Source organism: Terrapene carolina, unplaced genomic scaffold, assembly GCF_002925995.2.
Source record: "Terrapene carolina triunguis isolate 2854851 unplaced genomic scaffold, T_m_triunguis-2.0 Scaffold95, whole genome shotgun sequence".
NCBI classification, from domain to species: Eukaryota; Metazoa; Chordata; order Testudines; family Emydidae; genus Terrapene; species Terrapene triunguis.
Genome location: NW_020664446.1, coordinates 22,743,160 through 22,765,047, shown reverse-complemented (window position 1 = coordinate 22,765,047; position 21,888 = coordinate 22,743,160). Strand labels below are relative to the sequence as shown.

The 21,888-nt window shown below is 41.9% G+C and overlaps 1 protein-coding gene across 1 annotated transcript in view; it reads right to left on the bottom strand.

Annotated features, from left to right (window-relative positions):
- Window positions 1-21,888, bottom strand: part of DOCK1 (dedicator of cytokinesis 1) — a 530,692-nt gene that overhangs the window by 191,949 nt on the left and 316,855 nt on the right. Inside the window, exon 29 of the mRNA XM_026650862.1 lies at window positions 10,604-10,698. Coding sequence (XP_026506647.1) covers window positions 10,604-10,698 — 95 coding nt within the window. The remainder of the gene's footprint in view (window positions 1-10,603; window positions 10,699-21,888) is intronic.

The window sequence follows — 21,888 nt, the reverse complement described above, 5'->3', positions numbered from 1 at the left end:
GTATAATAAGAGAAAATTAAGATTCTAAGTGCTTAAGTCATTTTTGAAAAGCGTCTCCCAACTCACTTATGCCCTTCTGAAAATTATATTCTGATCTGTAAATAATTAGAGTTTCTCCCTTTGAGTATATGGAAAAAAAATAATATTCAGGAAAAATATGGAATGGCTAACATTGATATGTCCTATCTCATTCTCACTTCAAAATGATCCCATACCTTTCAGTATGCACAGTCTCTTAACAGGACAGCCTTAGCAAAGGAATAAACGTAGTATGGTGTAAGACATATAACAAGACAGCAATACTGATGTCACTTTCCTTTAGCCAAAGCTCCTCTACTGTCCAGACTCAAAACTAATCTAATAAGTGCTACTACTTCACATCAACAAGTAGACTATATGTTGTAAATGAACTGTACCTCAGTTATCTATTTAAGTTTTCATGTTGTCTTTACACCCAGTTATCTCCTTGAATAGTGCATTACCAAAAATTCTTGGTACAGTGGCTCCTAATTTTGAAGTCTCTCCTTTTTATATTTATAAATAAATAAATAAATCAGAAATTACTTGTTGACTCTGAATTTCTGACAGTTTCCTTTCCAAAAATGTCCACACACCCTGCATGAATTTCCACTATTCTGACAACTACTGATCCATCAATAACCAGTTCATGACTCAGACAGTCTTCCCTGACTCTTCCTATATGATTACAGAATATGATAGCTGAGATCTAGAAACCTTACTGAAACAGACAAAGCAGATCTCTCAAAAGATGAGAGTTAGAACTGAACTTTACACTGAAATCCAATTTGATACACTATATCAGAATTTGCAACTATTTATAATTTCAGAAGGTTGTTTTCATTCATTCATAGAAAACCAATTGTGTTCAAAACATTGCAGAGCAAATGTTTACCAATAAAGCAAATGTTTAATATTTTAAAAGTAGTTTTCATTTGGCTTTGGGTTGTCAACAGGCATAATTCACTAAAGCAATTTAAGTGAGTACTGTACTATAAGCTTTAAGGTTAAGATAAGCTTGTTTTGTTCAGAATGAGACATTGTGTTGCAAAGTTTCCACAATGATGACAGATACACACACAGTAGACATTGCTCTCAAATTACATTACAGTTTGACAGATGCTGATATGACAACCGTGTAGTAACACACACCCTTTATTTCACTGACAGTTTCAAACAACCAAAATAAAGCAAGATGTACAAACTATGCTTGCTACTACAAAATACCAGAGAATAAAATTAATTTCTGAAATGGGTGCATTTGTTGATGGTACTACTGTACATTGCTGTTGAACTGTATTTTTCAAGGGTATTTCTTTCCCTAGTTTGATTTCTTTTAGATGAGGAAGAGGGGAAGAGGATAGGAAGAACGAAGGATAAAATGCAGACTGCACAAGAGACCTTGACAATGATCTTGGAGGTAATTTATTCATTCAGTTTTGTAGAATGTTTATAGATTTTTGGTTTTGTGTGTAAAATATAGAGGACATTTGATTACATTTCTTATACACATGAAGTACCATTTAACAACAAAATGAAGTATCAGTATGTTGAATGCTCCCCAAGATAAACAGACAGCCCTCAAGCTCAAGAGCAAGAGTTGTATATGTGGGGCAGACTCTTCTCTCATTCTTTTATTTTTGTGGGGGGGTTGTTTTTTAAACCGAAACAAAAAGCTCATGAAAGTGCTGGACTGTCAGCAATGGGAAAATGAACAACTCCATTTATCTGCAGAACAGATACAGCACTGGCAGTACCAGGGAAACTTTCTGCATATCGTCTTGCCAATGTGACCTCACCTACAGGAACAATGTGTAGGCATGAGAGGCTTCAGTCTTCCTGATTCATTCCTATCTTTTTTTCTCAGTGGTAAGACTGCCAACAGGGATACAATTCATTCCAACTGTGGTGGTGGGATTCGTGATGTGGACATCTACCCACAAGAAGTAGGATTCACACCACCAAAATTATTTTACATGGGCAACTAAACCTCCATGACTGTTGGTGTGGACCAAATTCTTAGTAGAGATGAATTTATCACAAGATCTGCCATCACAACTAGGCGCCACCACTGCCAACAGAAAGTTCAAGGATTAAATGAATACTGAGATTGAACTATCCTTTCATCTACAGAAATGGTCCTTCCCGGTCAGGGTTGTGATTTGTGTGTAGAATAATGTAGGAAAACTGGCACTAGAAATGACAATACAATGCCTCTTTTGTGGAAAATGGACTTCAGTTTCTAGGGCTATCAGCTGTGCACTTATCACAAACACTGTAGATTAGATCACTAGCCTCTGACTTCTGGAGTGAAAAATCCAAGTTCAAATCGGTCCCAGAGCACAAGTGATTTTGGTGATCAAGGAACAAAAGGAAGTTTAATAGGCAGCACTTGTTTAAAACAAACAAAAGGAAGCACTTCTTAACAGGGCTTTGGAGCGGAGCCCAGAGCTGGAGCCCGGAGTAGCTCCAGGTTTTTGCGTGGAGCTGGAGCGGAGCCGGAGCACAGCTCCAAAGCCCTGCTTCTTAACACAACACACAGTCTACCTGGAACTCGTTGCCAGGGGATGTTGTGAAGCCAAAACTAAAACTGGGTTAAAAAAAGAACTGGGCAAGTTCATGGAGGATAGGTTCATCAATGGCTATTAGCCAAGAATGGTCAGTGATGCAACCCCATGTTCTAGGTGCCCCTAGCCTCTGACTGCCAGAAGCAGGGAGTGGACGAGAGGGGATGGATCACTAGATAATTGCCCTGTTCTGTTCACTCCCTCTGAAGCACCAGGCATTGGCGACTGTCATAAGACAGGATAGTGGGCAAGAGGGACCATTGTTCTGCCTCAGTATAGCCATTCTTATGTTCTTATCTCCTACTTCCCATTTCTGAACATCACAGGAAAGCCACCCAACATTTTGGCCTTATTCAATATAACTGGCAGCCTATCTCAGGGAGTCTCGTGTCTGAAACCTAGAATTCACTGATAGCGTACTGGAAGGAAGCTAGTACTACAATTGCTCTATAACTAACACTATGCCTACACTTGGGCTCAGACTAGTAATATTAGATCCTCACTTGCATGACTACTACATTCTGTCAAAACATCCACATACATAAACCTTAAAATAAACATAACTTAAAAGTATCTATAGTATCTTAAATAGCATAATTCCAAATCAGCTTCTGATAACAATGGCAGAATTCCAAGAAATGTTTTCTTTAAAGTTATTTTGGTTCATCTTTATTTTCCAAGCAATTTAAAAAGGAACATATTTAGTAACAAATGTTCAGTGCCAAGTGCAGAATTATCTGTCATATAAAGCAAGTGTCTTGCACAGAAACTTCCTCAGGTGAAAAGCTGACGAATGTAAATTTAGCTAGATACAATTCTAACTCAGTACAAGATCAAGAAATAGTTTTACACTGGAAGATGTCTAATAAAAGTACTATGAAGACATATGCTAAAGAAAAAAAATGATAAGGCCCTGATCCTGCATGGACTTATGCATTTGCTTAACACACACGGAGTAGCACTGCTGACTTCAGTGGGACTTCTCAGAGTGCATAAAAATAAATCTTTGCAGGACTGTAGCCGAAATGGTTTAAAAAACCTGAAGTCTTCTGCTATCTCAGACCATGATTGCATCAGACTCACATGCTAGGAACGATTGCTTCTGGTAACTGATTGGATGAGACCCCTTCAAGGAAAACAAAAGGTACTATTGTAATATTCTTCTTAGTCAACAACCAACTTTGCTCTAAGCATGGTTTAGGTAAGCATTATGCTGTTGGGTGTTCTGCTTTTTGGCTAAAAGAAAGTCTGGACAACTTGGTCATTAGAAATCCCACACATAGAAGTAAAACATTTACTCTGGTGTCCTTACCAGATTCCAAATGGGTAGCATTTCATTACAGATAGTGTGTCATTACTGGTAAACTTTGCAGATGACACAAAGATTGGGGAAGTGGTAAACAATGAAGAGGACAGATCACCAATACAAATACTAATACGGTGCCATCTGGATCGCGTGGTAAGCGGGGCTGAAGCAAACAATATGCATTTTAACCTGTACCTCTAGAAACAAAGAATGTAGGTCATACTTACAAGCTTGGGGACACTATCCTGAGGAGCTGGGAATCTTTAAAGGACTTGTGGTCATGATTAGTAATCAGCTGAACATGAGCTTCCAGTGCAATGCTGTAGCCAAAAGAGCTAAAATGATCCTTGGATGTATCAACAGGGGAATGTCAAGTAGGAGGAAAGAGGTTATACGACTTCCATATTTGGCACTGGAGTTACTACTATTGGAATACTCAAAAAGAACAGGAGTACTTGTGGCACCTTAGAGACTAACAAATTTATTAGAGCATAAGCTTTAGTGGGCTACAGCCCACTTCTTCGGATGCATATAGAGTGAAACATATTGAGGAGATATATATACACACATACAGAGAGCATGAATAGGTGGGAGTTGTCTTACCAACTCTGAGAGGCCAATTAAGTAAGTGAAAAAAACTTTTGAAGTGATAATCAAGATAGCTCAGTACAGACAGTTTGATAAGAAGTGTGAGAATCTTGATTATCACTTCAAAAGTTTTTTTCACTTACTTAATTGGCCTCTCAGAGTTGGTAAGCCAACTCCCACCTATTCATGCCCTACCCATTTCTAGGGTGTGAAGCGTCACTTTGACTGGTGAAGAATGATGTTTAGAAAAGACAACCATGGAGTGAATCGATTATTACTACCACCCAAAACAATCATAGGCAGGAACTAAGGGTGAAGTCTCAGGTTGACCTTGTCCTTGTGGAAGATAATAGAGAGGGGACCTGCCCTGAGGACCTGAATTTCCCCATTTGTCCTGGCCAATGTTATGGCCACTCGGAAGGCTGTCTTTACAGAAAGCTGCTGGATTGAGCAGGTAGCCATGGGTTTGAACTGAGGCCCAATTAATCCAGCACTATGCTGAGATCCCAAGCAGGAGAGTGTTCCCTAGTTGGTGGAAAGGCCTGGGTCAGTCCTTTAAGGAATTTCATCATGGTCCTGGCAGCGATGTGACAAGTCCAGTGCTGTCTGGAGTGCCATTCTAGAGGTGACCTGCCCTTTGGACATGGTGGATCTTAACTCCTCCTGATATTCGTTGGGGGGCTTGTCCAGTAAAGAGGAGGGTTGATTCCATAGCAGAAAATGGTACTTTGCGAAGAGTGCCTGATAATTAGTAATCCCAGCCTGAAGACTCTCTAAGGTGTACTCTTTATGTCCGAAAAGGTTCAGTTTTTAGGATCCTTTTCTGTGGGAATCGACCTAGTTTGTTGTTCAGACCTTTCTGAAAGGAGACTCGAGGAGCTCGGTTTATTTAGCCTAACCAAAAGAAGGCTGAGGGGGGATATGATTGCTCTCTTTAAATATATCAAAGGGATAAATACCAGGGAGGGAGAGGAATTATTTCAGCTCAGTACTAATGTGGACACGAGAACGAATGGATATAAACTGGCCATAGGGAAGTTTAGGCTTGAAATTAGACGAAGGTTTCTAACCGTCAGAGGGGTGAAATTTTGGAACAGCCTTCCGAGGGAAACGGTGGGGGCGAAAGACCTCTCTGGCTTCAAGATTAGGCTAGATAAGTTTATGGAGGGAATGGTTTGATGGGATAACGTGATTTTAGTCAATTAGGCAATAACGTGCCATCGCTGGTAAAATGTGGGTCCGGCTGGAGAATCTTGCCTGTATGCTCGGGGTTCTACTGATCGCCATATTTGGGGTCGGGAAGGAATTTTCCTCCAGGGTAGATTGGCAGAGGCCCTGGAGGTTTTTTGCCTTCCTCCGCAGCATAGGGCAGGGGTCGCAAGCTGGAGGATTCTCTGCGACTTGAAGTCTTTAAATCACGATCTGGAGACTTCAACAGCTGAGATAAGGGAAATTGGGTGGGTCAGCTTTTGTGGCCTGCATCATGCGGGAGTCAGACTAGATGACCATAATGGTCCCTTCTGACCTTAAAGTCTATGAGTCTATGAGTCTTTCTTGTGGAGCTTGGATGATCAGAGACCTCAAGGTGGGAGGCTGGAAGGAGTACTCAAATCCTTTTCCCAGTGCCTTATATCTCCTATATGCATACATGGAAGTTGGCAGGGATCGATGCAGGAGCATACCATACAGTTTTAGCTGGTTCTAGCAGTACCTCATTGATTGGTAGGACCATTCTACCTGATTGAGAGAGCCGGAGAACACCCAGCACATTGTGCGGCTTTTCTTGTCTGATGCCAAGTGAAAAGTCTAGAGTGTCCATTAGCTGATGAGTCTTTCAACTCACCTGAAAGGGGTGTGGCTGGAGGGTTGGTCATTTCATCAAAGGGGCAGTGGCTATTGGTGTTTAGGGGAGAAATCATGCCCACTGACTCTTTGTTCCTCCTCTACTACAGAGTGTTGAGGGGTTGGTGTCAGGGCCAATTGCAGAAGCTGTTTGGGGGAGGACAATCTTAATTTACAATTGAGCTGGGGAGATGCAGTACCTGATGGTGTCGTCAGAGATTGGGACCATGATGGCTAGACTGCGGTACTGGCATTGGGGGCTATCGGTACTGTGTGCTGAGGCAAAGTGGTTACCATTGGTCTTGGAACTGGCTTCATGATCAATGAGTCAGCAACATGGAAGGCAATGTATGCACTCTGGCAAGACACTCTCAGTCTCAGTAATCTGCTAAGGTGGTACTAAGAGGCTCAGGAGATCTTTTGCAGCTGCATAGGGTTCCAGGGTGGTTGGTACCAAAATAGACCTTGCTCCATTATGATCAAGGGTGATGGCTCCAGTGTCTGCTCTAAGGAAGCTGCCAGCCTCAACTGTCCCAGCTCAGGAACCAGAGTCAACAGCTCTGTCCTGGTCAAGCCACTAGGGAGTGATATTGAGGAGCAGCAGCCAAAGGGTACGCTCTACCTTCAGTACTGGAGTAGTTACCCTCTGCAGCCAAAGAGTCCCCCACCAAGGACTTCAACAATGTGAAGCCATCCATTTCTTTGGTTTTGAAGGCTGAGAGGGCTCTGAGCATTAATGTCTCTTCAAGGAGAACTCTGACAAAGAGGAACACCTTTCTCTGATTTCTGGTAAGGACGGGGAGCACTCCTGGATTAAGACGAACTCCCTCTAACTGATCAAGGATGATGGGCAAAGGCATTCTTCTCTTACCTTCTTGATTTGTGAAGCTTTGGCGAAAGACAGAACGAAAAAGGGGGTTTGAGGACCCCAAAACAAGTGCCACTAACCAGCAAAAATCACTAGCTGCATGTTCACAGAGTAACATCTGACAGCACACTCCGAACAATGACAGTACAAAGGAACAGAAGGGACCCTGTGTGCCTGGGCACCAAGAGAAAATAATTAATACTCAGGTATAATCATAATGGAGCAAAGGTCTTTTTTTTCTTTTCTTTTTTAACAATTTAGGAAGTTTTAACATGTTTACTAAACCTTGTAAATATCAGGAACAAAACAATCATTACAACTGTTCTCTTTTGTTTAAAGAGACATTATACAGGAATATAGCCATCAGATCTTTCTATTTAACAGGTTGTTACCATGTTACAGAGTGAGCATCATTACAACACCTATGACATTTCTAGTGATTTTATTAAATTGAGTGAAACCTCTATATCCACATATTTAACAAACCATGTATGTCTATCAAATGTTAATATTCAAAAAAATTAGATAGGTGGGGGTTTTTTTATGTTTTTTTTTTTGGCAGGTGAATGTACTTTTTCTGAGTAAGGAATAAAAGGTAACCAAATATCAAGCATCTGTCTGTTTTGCTGGATACGTAATTAGTATGTTAATCCCATATTTTTGAACCATTCCTCAATGGTTGGGCTATTTTTCTTTTTTCCATTGAGGGACTACCAATAGCCGAGAGGCTACTAGCAGATAAGAGATTAATTCTTGAGTTCTGCATGTAGTTTTGTATACAGAATTATACAAGTAAAATGATTTTGAAGTAGGTACATTACTAAATTTCTAGATACAAATTTTCAAAAGTTCTCCTTAATTTTACCCAAATATTTGCAAGGTTTCTTCTTCATATATGCAATACTGTATTCATCTGTACACAAGAGTATTACAATGTGCAAACTGGGTAATTGTGTCTCTAACTGTAAGATTTTCCATGCATGGAAACAGATGTGCTTGCAAATACTTTGGGCACAATTAAAAGATGTCCTTTGAGAGGTTGCCCCATACTGCCAGATCACAACAGTATTAAAACTACTGAAATAAATTAATGAACTAGTACACACTTTTTAATTTTTTTTTTTTTAATAGTGGTGTGGCACTGTGTACTCAGATTCAATTTCTACTGACGACAGGAAGCAATTTCTGGCAGATAGATTTGCTACATGTTCCTGGATGTTTCAGTGACTCTTTTCCAATAATAGGTTGAAAACAAACAAACTAGACAGGGGAAGATATTTTCAAAATGTAGTTTTCTATTTTTGGAAGCCCCACCCTACTTTAGAAGTTAAAGAGTTCAATTCATTTCAGAAACACACACAACGATGCATTTAATTAGAATGCTCACATTCCCATTAAATTTAGGTAAAGAAGTTTAACTTAGAGATGAACAAGTCTCTATACATCTCTCTCTGGATAATTGTCAATACAAACAAGCTTGTGGAATACAACATTCTTTTAGCCTGTACCTTCTTCAAATACTGTCTCTAAAAGTATGGGAGTGATAGCACAGAAGACCCTAACATTGTGACAATACAGCTGGCTTTTCTGCTTTTTCAGGAAGTAATGTCCAGTATAGGAAAATACACATAAGCTGCACTTTGTAGGTACCAGAAGATCAGGCAAGAATCACAATACATCACCTACCTGCAGGCCTCTGCACACTCCTGTCTCCAGAGTTATTCTAGTTCAGACACTGTCTTAATTTCACCTCTATACTAAGTTGTTGCAGACCTTTATTCAGTTGTACCGTATGAAAGTTACTTGCCATAGTCCGAGACTAAAAACATCATGCTTGTAAATACTGCTAAATTTGCTGAACCAAGAACTGTATGTTAACCCCCGCCCCCACCTTCCTAAAATGGAACTTATTTGCTACTATATTTTCAAATTGGTAGCACACAGACAAAAAAACAAAAAATCCACACAAACATTCACAAGGCACTTGGCCCTGCCACTTGGGAAATTTGGGTTCAATTCCAGGACAAGTATTTCATTCTCAGCAGTGGCAGAATCCTGGGAAAGCATCACACTCATCATTGTCAAGTTTGGGGAAAGAAGCATATCAGTCTCTTAACAGTAACTGCTCCATGACTAGTAAGTGGGGCCAATAGGCTGTAAATAGAACTCTTTCCAGTGCTGTCTCAATTCTTCTTAAAATGATGGTGTACAGAGAAAAATAGAGGGGGGAAGAGATATTTTCAGGATTTCAGCAAGGGCGGGGGGGATAACATATGCTGTAAAGGCTCCCATAGTGATCTCTGCATATTATAAATCTGCAGTAAAATCCTCAAAGTAGCTGGAGTTTATGAACAGGGGGCCCATTTAAGACTTGAACAAAAAATCCAGTAGGTTTAAGTCCACATTATCAACTAATTTGAAAAAGTTCTTTTATTCAAAACACAGTGTTTTTTGAGTTACAGCAGTACAAACATGTTTGACCATAGCCACTAAACCTAAATTCAAGGATGGCTGAATTCATTTTAATCTAATTTATTACCCATAATAAAATTCATTCTTGAGAGGAGTTGTCATATGCCAAGTTTCAAGTTACAGTGGATTTTTATGGCAAAAGTATAACCCCCATTTTATGGGTTAATAGGGTAAAAACTGACAACTTTATAGCCATGATAGCTAACAGTATGCACAAGATATTTCTCCAAGCAACATGGAAACAAGATGCTTTTTTTAAAACTTGCATCAAAGTGCACAAAAATGTGTGGGAGATATTTACTAAAATGGCAAATGCAAAATATTCCACTGAATCCTGTTAAATAATAATTAAATAATAAAAAACAGAGAAGCAGTGACAAGGCAAAAAAACATGATTTGAAATATTCGCAACCTGTCACTTCATTATCAAGCTGATGGGGACAGTTTTTAAATCCCTGCCCTTTCAATTAGGATGTATGAAAATGCATTATCTACATGTTAACAACATCAAAACACTCTCACGGCAGATGCTCAACCCTGCACAGTAGCCATTTATTTCTGAAATATGTGATGTACAAACACATGTATCCTGACTGGAATAGTATTGGAAATTCAATTAACTAATAATAATATTAAAAATGTTGGTTTAATTTTCCTCCTCCACAATCTGTTCTAAAATTGTTGGTGTATGTTTTTTTTAAATGACACCCTCCCTTGACTTGTGATGGACCTGAAGAGGCAATGCTTTACTGCTTCTGTTTCAATAACAGGTCTACTGCAATCTCTAGAGCCAATTTTTCAAATAATTATTTGCATCACAGAAAAAAAAAATCTCTCTGCTGCATTGTGTGTGTGTGACTGTTTCTAAGCAACACTGTTGTTTCAGATCAAACATGAAATAGTCATCTCAGTAAAGGTTCAGTGCTTTTTCTCTGTACTTACTTATTCTGCATCATGTTCATTATAACCCAGTCGAAGGGATAGACATTCTTCCCAATGAGATTCTTGAACATGATGAATGTTTCCATCAGAAAGTCCTAAAATAAGAGGGAAAACATTTGAAAAAGGCCACTCTTTCAGATCAAATATGATACCATATGGCTGATGAAAACTCACTTGATTAATGACTAAATTCAAAAAGGTATCTCTTGCTTTGTTGAATGAAAAAATACAAACTACTGTTAAGGTAAACTTTATATTAATTCTATAATTATATTATCCCTTTCAGACGATATCTGTAACAAGTATAGGGTTTTTTTCTTTTTTTAAATTAAATAGTTCTATATTGTAATCAACCAATTCATGGTATAATTCCATGAAAAAGAACAAATGACAAAAAATTCATCAAATTGAAATTTTTTGCTGAAGGTGATTCCAGCTCTCATTGATAAATATGTAGTTAAGGATAAGCATGAAGTCTTACAAAATGAACTTCATAGTACATAACAACATAACACACCAGTCAAAGAAGAATAGATATATAAAATTGAGATCTGTCAATCCTGTTTTGAATATAAACGTTAAAACAAACTATTTGTATATGTAAAAAGAGGGAGGAAGGTTTTAAAAATATTTCCTACGTTAAGCAAATAAGGGTCCAATTATACAAAAGTATTCACTGGTGAGTAGGTGGATTCTCCAGCGTAGACTTGTTTTAAAAGTTATGCTCTGGTTCGAATTAGAATTAATTCAGGGAAGTCCTATGCCTGCGTTATATGGGAGATCAGAGTAGATGATCATTTTAGGCTCCCCCTGAAAAGGGACACAAATTGGTTCTGCAAGAGAAAAACTGATGCTGCACAAAATAAGCTTGGTGGCATAAGCCAGTTGATTTTTGTATAGACATGAACAAACAACTCTCTGGAGAAAGAAACTTGTGCAATTTACATGTGCTGTGAAGCACCTAGCACAATTTGCGGTGCTGTAAAAATAATAAGGCGTATTAACATGCAACACTTTACAGAGCATCAAAACCACAGAAAATATGCAGAGAGCCAGAAAGAGCTTATGCAACAGCTCCTCATCCCACAGAATGTACCAGCGAGTCCCGCTGAACTTTTTATTCTTGATACAATTGTCTCAGTTATTCTAGTCCAAGGCTATTTCCTGTGCTGGAGCTTACATGGAACCTTGTTCAACACCATCTCTTCAAAATGTCAGATTTCTCCAACACAGAAAAATGACACCCATCTGTCTTTTCATGCAAGACAGTGTTCTCCCATTCGTCTGTCCATCCAAAGTCTTACTGGAACTCCATGCTTGTTTGAGTTAATCTTTCTTGCTCATTGTCCTTTTAAACATTTTAACACTGGTATGAGTCCTGGTATTGAATATACCCTGGGAATGTTATTGCTTTCCCTAGAATACTAGAAGAGGTGCATATTTCCAGGATATACAGCTCTCCCTGGTCAATATTATGAATACTGCCATTGACCAGCCAGGGAATTTCTCACCTCCAAGAACCAAGGAGTTCCTAAGCATGCTCAGCAGCTGTACAGTGAGATGGGAGTGAGAGAAAGGATGACTGGTTTAGAATGTCTTGTGCAGCATTCTGCAGCAACCAAAGGAGGAAATATTTCACATATTTTTATCTGATGAATTGTAATTAGGTGCAGTGGCTATACAGCCAAAGAGGCCCACAAAACATCAGATGGCACAGAATATGTATTTTAAAGAAACACCACTAGGTGAGTAAAACAGCTAATGGTAAAATTACTCTCCATAGCACATCAGTAAAAGAAGACATTCTGACATTAAAAGAAGTGACTTCCCAGACTTCCAGAGTTTGCAACTGCTAATAGTTAATATGAGATGCTACTGTTGCATAAGGCAAAATTCATTCCAGGCAAATACTTCACTAGCTCAGTAAATGTGTTCTCAGTTTAGTGATCAAACTGCATACTTCACTACTAGCTTTTCATATATAAAAGTTACAAATTTTTAATGATCATATTGCGTATTTTGCTGACTACGTTTTTACTACATGAAATGGTTGATTTCCTTGTTGATCCTGCTTCATAGCTTAATAACTGAGACGTCAGTGGGAGATGTACTCATGTGAATGAGGGCAAATTTGGGCCCATAGAGTTTATCTTTCTGAATATTTTATGAGTGCAGATACATACTTTCCTGGTTTCTTATAGCAGATTTCATTTTGTACTTTATTAGTTCTGCTGGATGCTTCAGCTGTGGAGTTTTTGCACACTTTGCTGATCAAGCTGCATGTGGTGGCAGATGAATTTTCATGCATTTTGCTGATCAACTTGCATACTTTACTGACCATGAAGGTGGTGTAATGTCTGATTTGTGCTAATTTGCTGATTCAGCCACGTATTTAATCTATTGACATTTACACTTTAATAACCCCATTTTCACAAAGGTACTTTAATCATCAGCACGTAAAGTTTATTGAATAGAATTTATATCCTCTGAAGTTTACTTATTCATTATGTATTTATATCAGTGCTCTCTTGGCAGTTTAGATTCTATCCTTCCTATATGAAAAGTAGTTGATTTTGTGCCAGTATGGCTTGCATTATGAGCAAAAATCTGGATTTTATTTTTAATCATCAGCTCATGCTAAGTTTCCTCAGCAACTTTCAAGGTAAGAAACTTTTAGTGCTACTTTGAACCAATACAAACTGCTCTAATTGTAAAGTAAGGATACAGAATCAAATTGTAGGAGCAAACCATGCAACTCTTCCTTCATTATAGCACAGCTTCTGCCTTCTGACCAACTGAGAAGCCTACTTGATATGTCACTGAGGACAAGAAAGGTCTGAAGCCCTCTTGGTTGCTGCACCAGTGAGCTTCACACTGGTGACAGAGAAGGGGTAACCAGCTGAGCTCCGAGACAGATGGGTTCCATTTGCAATCTTTCTGGTTTTTAAACTAAGGGGAAGGGAGAGGACGACGGACAGTGTGTAGACAGACAAACGGGACTTACAAAGAGATCAGGGTGAGGAAAGGGAATGGAGAGCCATTTATTTTAGTTCTCCGTTTTTTAAACACAGTGTTTAACTGAGATTGGCGTGAAAAAACAAAGAATGCAATTTTCCTTGTTGCAGCTGACTATCCAGCAAGCTCAATATACAAAGACCTCTAGAATGGTGGATTATAGGATTTCAGAGTGAGAGTTTCTGAACACAGAGAGAATAAAGGCGATAGGAAAGGGAAGAGAACCCTGACATTGCCTGCCTGTTGTGTGATGGCCTCTTTCCCTGCCTCACCTGACTGTTCATATCAGGCAAACTATGTTTTTTCATGAACACCGGAAACGGGGCTGAGGCTGCCCTGCTGTATTCTCCCTTCTTCCCAATAAGCCTGACCCTCTGCCTTGTAGTTGGGTGCAGAACGGAGAAGAGAATGCCCCTTTCCATCCTTCAGGCCTCCAGACATCACACACCATGTTTCACAAGCTCTACTGTTCACAGAGTTGTGATTTTCCAGGAGTTCTCCAATAAATCCCAAGGCTTAGTAAGATCATTTGAAGCTCTCTACAGAGCACATAAGAAACATGGGAACTCCATGTAAGGAGGATTTTAGGGGACAAGCAACTCCCTTGTAAAGCATCCCCTATGGTAAGTGGATCCCCACCTACCAGTGACATGTATTGGCAGCCAGGCCTCCCCAGAGCACCACTATATAAAGCAGATGGCAGGTGGGCTCCACACCAGCCCATTTATGGGGAAAGGGGCACTTGAAGAGTAGGCAGATATGCTAGGGCTTTAGTAAGGGGGGATGTTTTCATATAGCTTGCGACTTTTTTTTAAAAAAAAGGAGTAAAATCTTCAAACTATTGTGGCTTTTCTGAAGTAGCAAGCAAAGTGGCGGTTAAAGAAAGCCAAAAAGCAATTGCTTTAAACTATAAAGCAGCCATGAAAGTAATCTCTCACACTACCAGTAGTGCCAGTTCAACATCTGACTTCAGATGAAATACTTAGTACAGTGGTTCTCAACCGGGGGTCTGCAGCCCCCTGGGGGTCCATGACTCCTTTCAGGGGGTCCACGTGGCCCCGCGTCTGAAACCTGGTGCCCCAAGCCCCGGCGACCTCTGTGCGACTAAAGCTCGGAGCGGCGCGGGGATGAAGCCAGCAGCCTCCCCTGAAGCAGCCCGGGGCTGAAGCTGGCAGCCCCAGAGTCCCATCTCCCCGCCATGGGCAGAAGCCCTGAGCCCATGGGAAGAGACAGGGGGTGGGGAGGAAGGGGGATCAAGGGTGTCGGCCCCCAAACTACAGTGCCTTACCCAGAGTGGGGCAACTCCGCCTCCCCTACTTCCTCCTCTCCTCAAGCCCTCCTCAGACCCAGGTTGTAGGTGGGAAGCCAGAGCCAGGCAGTGTGGGGCAGTTGCTCCTCTGGCTGCTGGTGCCATGGAGCGGGCAGCCGTGGCATTCCCCATCTGCTGCTGGTGCCCGGGGTTGTGGCTGCTCCTCAGCTCCCAGCCCTCTTTGACTACTCACGCAGCCGGTAAGAGCCGCCTGGGAGGGGGGGCCCTGCTCTGGGGCCAGCACAGCTCTCGGGGAGCAGCCACCGCAGGGAGGCCCTTCTGTCACACCGCCCCTAACTATCCTTCTCCCTGCAACCTGAGCTATCCCCCACGCCCCCACACAGCCTCTAGCTACCCTCTTGCCTGCACCCAGAGCTACACCCCTCACTACACACAGCCCCTAGCTACCCCCTGCTTACACTGAGCTACTCCCCTCACTGCACACAGCCTCTAGATACCCCCTGCCGGCACCCTGAGCTACCCTCTCCCCACCCACGGATTCCCTAGCTACCCCCTTCCTACACACCTGAGCTACTCCCCTCACTGCACACAGCTCCTAGCTACCCCCTCTGCCTGTACACAGCCCCTAGCTACCCCCTGCCTGCACTGAGCTACTCCCCTCACTGCACACAGCCCCAGCTACCCCCTGCCTGCACCCTGAGCTACCCCCCCTGCCTGTATGTAGCCCCTAGCTACCTCCACTGCCTGAACCCTGAGCAGTTTTCAAACTTTTTGAGCTGAGTCCCCGCTTTGAGTTATATTTTTTGGTTGCAGCCTCCCACAACCCAGACAGGTTGGGTTGTCTGCTTAGGTGAGTCAGGGGGTGGATGTGGCACTCCCTCCCTGAGCCCCGCCAACCCTTGCCCCCCCCCCACCAATAGAAGTCAAATTATGCCTATACCCAAGGGTCCCCCCTATCAGCCCAGAGCCCCGAGTCCCCCTCCCACCCCCACTGGGCCCTGGAGTTTTTATACATATTGGGGAGGGGGGCTCAGCAAGAAAAAGGTTGAGAACCCCTAACTTTGTAGATAATTAAACTTCCTGGAATGGAACCATGAATCTTACATTGTGTTCTGCAGACAGAATCTACATGAATCTTCACAAAATTTAATAGCCCTCCAAAATGGTGGGAAGCAATTAGCAGCAGCAGAAGTGCCTCCCAACCCCTTCAACCAGGGTCCCCAAACAGAGACAGAAACAGGGGGAAGTGGAGGAGCACAGGACACAAATCAGGAGAGAGAGTTTGAGCTCAGTGTCTCTGAAGTTGAGGAGTTTCAAGGAGGGAGTGAATGACCATGTCAAAGGCAGCATATATAATAGATCAAGAACCATGAGCATGAAGAAGTGCTGTGGCAACCTAACCAAGGGGAGGGCTTCAGTGAGCGGAGGTTGTGAGCAGTGGATTTGGTGGAAAACGTAACTACTGATTACATTTATTTGTATAACAGCAAGCAGGATTCAGCTTCTCTCTTCACTAATTTAAGAGACAGCTGAAACAAGCACCCTAAACCAGTAGATTCAATGTTTGTAAAAAAGGTGGTGGTGTTTTTTAATTAATATTCTAAACATAATGTAGACTGTTACTTTCATTTGAATCACATTTATTCTGAATGGTAGATTAGAGTAGAGAACTTCACAAATTGATTATAAAGTATGTAAATACTAAAATAGGTGCATTGATGAGAAGTTACAGACTTTGATGTTGAAGTTACAGAAGTTGATGACTTTCAAGCCACTCTTCTATAGTTAGTCTACTAAGAGAGGCCCTGATTCTCTAAGACTTTTTCAGGAATGGAGCAGCTGATTGTTAGTAGAGTGACCTGAAGGAATTTTAGGTAGAATTATTGGCTTATTCGGGTAAGTATCTCTGCTCAGATTTCCTGCTGGGTATGGCAAAATCATAGAGATGCTTCTGAACTTCATACTGAATAGATCCCAACAGCACCAACCCATAATGCAGTGGGGTATAAAACAAAACCTGCTATGACTTAGGGCTTGTCTACACTTAAAACGCTGCAGTGGCGCAGCTGTGTTGCCGTAATGCTTCAGTGAAGAAGACATTACCTATGCCGATGGGCGAGGTTTTCCCATTGGTGCAGATAATCTACCTCACTGAGAGGCAGTAGCTAGGTTGATGGCAGAATTCTCCCATTGACCTAGTGGTTGTCTACACAGGGGTTAGATGGGTATAGCTGCATCTCTCAGGGGTGGGGATTTTTTACACCCCTGAGAGATGTAGCTATATTGAAATAAATTCTTAGTGTAGACCAGGCCTTACTTCTCCATGAGCTCAAGGATCTGTTTATGAAAGCTCTTCTGCTAATTCTTTTGGCAGAAAGTTTTTGAGATCCTGCTTCTTGGCATAAGTGCTAAAGCTATGCTTATCAAATAGTCTGAATGTTAGCTGGGAGTTGACTTAAGGAAGAGGCTTTCAATGAATTGCACGTCAAAACTATACGGCCTCTTCACAAATCACAACTACATAGTTGTTTATTTCACATTTGTACATAGCCCCATAAGGGTACATTGTATTATCATCTAACCCATATATTCTTATATTAAATCATCTTTCTATATACTTCTGCCTATACATAATTATGTGTGTGTGTGTGTGTGTGTGTGTGTGTGTTTATTTTAAGCGCAAGTCTTTTCCTATGTTGTGTTTGTATCAAATAATGTACACTGTAGTGGCATGAGGTGTGTCAGGCTCTGGTGCCAGGAAGTCAGGCTTGGCGGTTAGAGTGGTGGTCAAAGCCAGACGTAGGATTGGGCCCAGGCTGAAGACAGCGCTGAAACTGGGGTCCGGGGACAGACCATGGGTCAGAACCAGAGTCAGTAGACAAGACAAATCAGTATCATAGTTGGAGTCCAGATGCAGGCCAACGGTCAAAGAAAGGTGGTCGGAGTCACTAGACAAGCCAAATCAGTATCATTGTCAGACTTGAGATGTAGGCCAAGGGTTGAAACTGGGTTGGACTCAGTCCAAGTGTCTGGAGGTCAGGAGGTGGATATAGGGCTGGAGCAGGTCAGTAACAGGGCTGGAGCAAGGTCAGATTAGAGCATGGACAAGGCTGGAGCACACTGGAACAAGACTCGGGCAAGGCTGGGGCAGGAACTAGAACCTGAGGGTCAACTGACCCAGGCCCTGCTCAGGGAGAGGCTGCTGCAGCATGCCTGAAGGCTGAATCACTCAGTCTGTTGGAGGACTGAGTCAGTGCAGCTGAGTGAGCAGCCCTGGTCTGGCTGCAGGTTTGCCTCAAAAAGTGGCACTTCCTTTCCTCTCTCGTGCGGTCCTGCCCCTCACTCTCCTACTCATCTTGCTTTCTTTCCCCATCTAATACCTTTCCATGCTCTCCCTCCCCTCCTTCTAACTTTCGCTTTCCTCTCTTTTGCCCCCTTCCCACATCCAGTGCTCCTTCCTCTCTCCTTGCTTCTTCCATCTGTCTGCTTTTAGCTGGGCTGTAACCAGGGCCGGCTCCAGGCAACAGCGGAGCAAGCACGTGCCTGGGGCGGCACATGCTAAGGGGCGGCATTCTGTCCATTCTTGGGGCAGCAGAGTCCAAGCGGCTTTTTTTTTTTTTTTTTTTGCGCTTCGGCAGTTCGGGCAGCAGTCCCAGCATTTTTTGTTTGTTTGTTTTTTGTTGCTTGGGGCGGCAAAAATGGTAGAGCTGGTCCTGGCTGTAACTGGCTTTCCGAGGAAAAGCTGCTGCTGGCTATACCACAATCAGCTGTTTGGCTGTTATAGGGGTATAAAGAACAAATAGCTAAGCGCATACCACCTACATACAGCTGAGTAGAGCAGGATTGACAGCAGCAGCAGCTTCTCTTTTGAAGCCTTGCCATAAGCTAGCAAAAGGAAGGCAGTGGGGGGGGGGGGGAGTAAAGGTGAAGAAACTGGATGGATATGGATAAACAGATTTTACATATACATACCTCACACACATACACACACACAAACACGTGTATAATAGGTTTGCTTGACTTAAACATAATGCACTTAACACTGAAAAATAGACACTAACAATAGAAAATCAGCCTTTTAAAACTCTCTCCAAGGCATTCAGAATTTTACAGAAATTACGTAGTCTCTAGCTGTATCATATGAAGTGAACACCTTTACAATGGGACTACTGTCTTTAGTGGATTACTATTTAATAAACTATTGTTTAAAAAAAGTCTATCATAAAGCAAAGTATAAGGTCAATAATATATTCCAGGCTATGTATCAGTCAGCCAAAATATGCACAAATTGACTACGTAAAGGAAATGTATCCTTTGCCCTTGTTTACCTAGCAATGCATGACCTCCTATAATCATGAGCCAGCGTGCTTGGCCTACTGACGGCAGTTTAAATCACTAAGATCTCCTGGGCGAAAGGATATTATGAAAATAGCAACTCTCATAGCCAAATACTAACACAGAACCTTTTGCTAGCCTGAAAAAATGAAGGTGAGATCCCACCTCATTTAGAGTCTAACCACTGACAGCTAAGTTGTGTAAAATGAATTCATGTTCCTCTCCTAATACTTCCCCTTCATACAGATTCCCAAACTAAGGTGAATGATCTTAGGCCTAAAGCAGAGAAGAGACTTGATAGAACCTATTTTACACATCTGTTTAGTAGAAAGCATGAAGAACATTTGAGGTCTAACATTATCTGGAACTAAAATTTCATTTTTGAACCCTCTTCCACTGTCACAGGCTCTGTCAGGTGTACATGTCTGTTGCATAAACCCTAGGGCAATCTATATCTACCGTGTATGCTTGAAAGCATCTTTGTGAGTCAGATCACACTACTCTAGAACAGGAAAACATTCATGTTACAAATCCAAGATGTAAGAAGACTGACTAGTTCCTAAAGAAATGTCAATTGGTTCTGATGCCTTCTATGTATTTACTATTGCAGTAGTTTGAGACATACTGTGGAAGGGGCAAAACAAGTTCCAGAGCGATTCAGTCAGCATCCTAAACCATGGATTGAGTGGAGTAATATGCAAAGATGAGGCTGAATGGCAATAATTAGGGCCCTACCAAATTCACGGTCCATTTTGGTCAATTTCATGGTCATAGGATTTTAAAAATAGTAAATTTCATGATTTCAGCAATTTAAACCTGAAATTACATGGTGTTGTAATTGTAGGCGTCCTGACCCAAAAAGGAGTTGTGGGGAGGGGGGGTCGCAAGTTTATTGTAGGGAGGGTTGCGGTAATGCTACTCTTACTTCTGCACTGCTGCTGGTGGCGGCGCTGCCTTCAGGGCTGTGCAGCTGGAGAGCAGCAGCTGCTGGCTGGGAGCCCAGCTAGGAAGGCAGAGTCGACACCAGCAGCAGCACAGAAGTAAGGATGGCATGGTATGGTATTGCCACCCTTACTTCTGTGCTGCTGCTGGCAGGGCGCCACCTTCAGAGCTGTAGCAATAATGGACGATGTTAACTAATTATATGATGACCTCCCTGAACAAGCGAAGAGTGATAACCTCAAAGTGAAAGAATTTTGAACCACACTGAAGTAGTGTTGACTAATCTCAAACTGATAAGGAGAGAGAAGCTTGTACCAGAGAGTTAATTTTATGAATTTTGGGTGATGATGCATTAGCCATTTTTACAAAGAGCAGATAACTCAAGATATCACATAGCAAATTTGGCATCACTAGTTATTCCTAAATCAGAATAGTATAGTTTGTTATGGTCAAATCCTTAGTGCCTACAAAGCAGTCCTAAGCCAATGTACGGCCTCTTCTCAACACCCTGAATAGCGTCAATGAACAAAAAATAGTTTCTGTACAAAGAGCAAAATCCAAAATGTCATCTATTAAAAAAAAACCCTTATTATAACAATACATATTCAGTATAAAACAAAACAAGTTTAACCTTTTTTTAAAGAAGCAATAAAAAACTGTAATATAGATCCCATGGCATAGTAAGAGTAACAGTTCTTAAATTATTGTCAGATTTACAGATTATGTAAAATGAAGTAAAATGAAACCATGGTCTAAAATCAACAAGATGAAATCCAATAAAGGTGGTCAGTGCAAAGTACTTCACTTAGGAAGGAAAAATCAAATGTACAGCTGTGTGGAATGTGGAATAACTGGCTAGGTGGTAGTACTGCTGAAAAAGATCTGGGAGGTTATAGTGGATCACAAAATGAATCCAAGTGAATCCAATCAACAATGTGATGCAGTTGCAAAGCAGGCTAATATTCTGGGTTGTATTAACAGGAGTGTCATATGTAAGACATGAGGAATAATAGTCTTCCTCTCTTCGGCAGTGGTGAGACTACAGCTGGAGTACTGGGTGCCACACTTCAGGAAATATATGAACAAACTGGAGAGAGTCCAGAGGAGAGCAACAAAAATGAAAAAAGGTTTAGACATGACCTGACATGAGGAAAGATTAAAAAAACTGGGTATGTTTAGTCTTGAGAAAAGAAGACTGAGTGGGGTCCTGATAACAGTCTTCAAATAAATTAAGGGCTATTATAAAGAGTATAGAGATCAATTGTTCTCTGTCTCCACTGAAGAAGCAAGATATTAGTAAAAACTTTGTAACTATTAGAGTTGGTAAACTCTAGAATAGGGCTCCAAGGGAGGTTGTGGAATCCGCATCATTGGAGGTTTTTAAGAACGGATTAGACCAGAGGTGGGCAAACTATGGCCCGCGGGACACATTCGGCCCGCGGGACCCTCCTGCCCGCCACAGCCTCAGCTCACCGCACCACCGGTGCAATGCTCTGGGCAGCTGGGCAGCGCAGCTGCAGAGCCGTGGCCTGACCCGGTGCTGTGGTGCACGGTGGCGTGGCTGGCTCCAGCTGGGCGGCACAGCTGCCTGTCCTGGTGCTTTGGGCAGCGCAGCTGTAGCGCCACCAGCCACCGGTGCTCGAGGCAGCGCGTTAAGGGAGCAGGAGGGTTGGATAGAGGGCAGGGGAGTTCAGGGTGGTGGTCAGGGGGCGGGGGTGTGGAT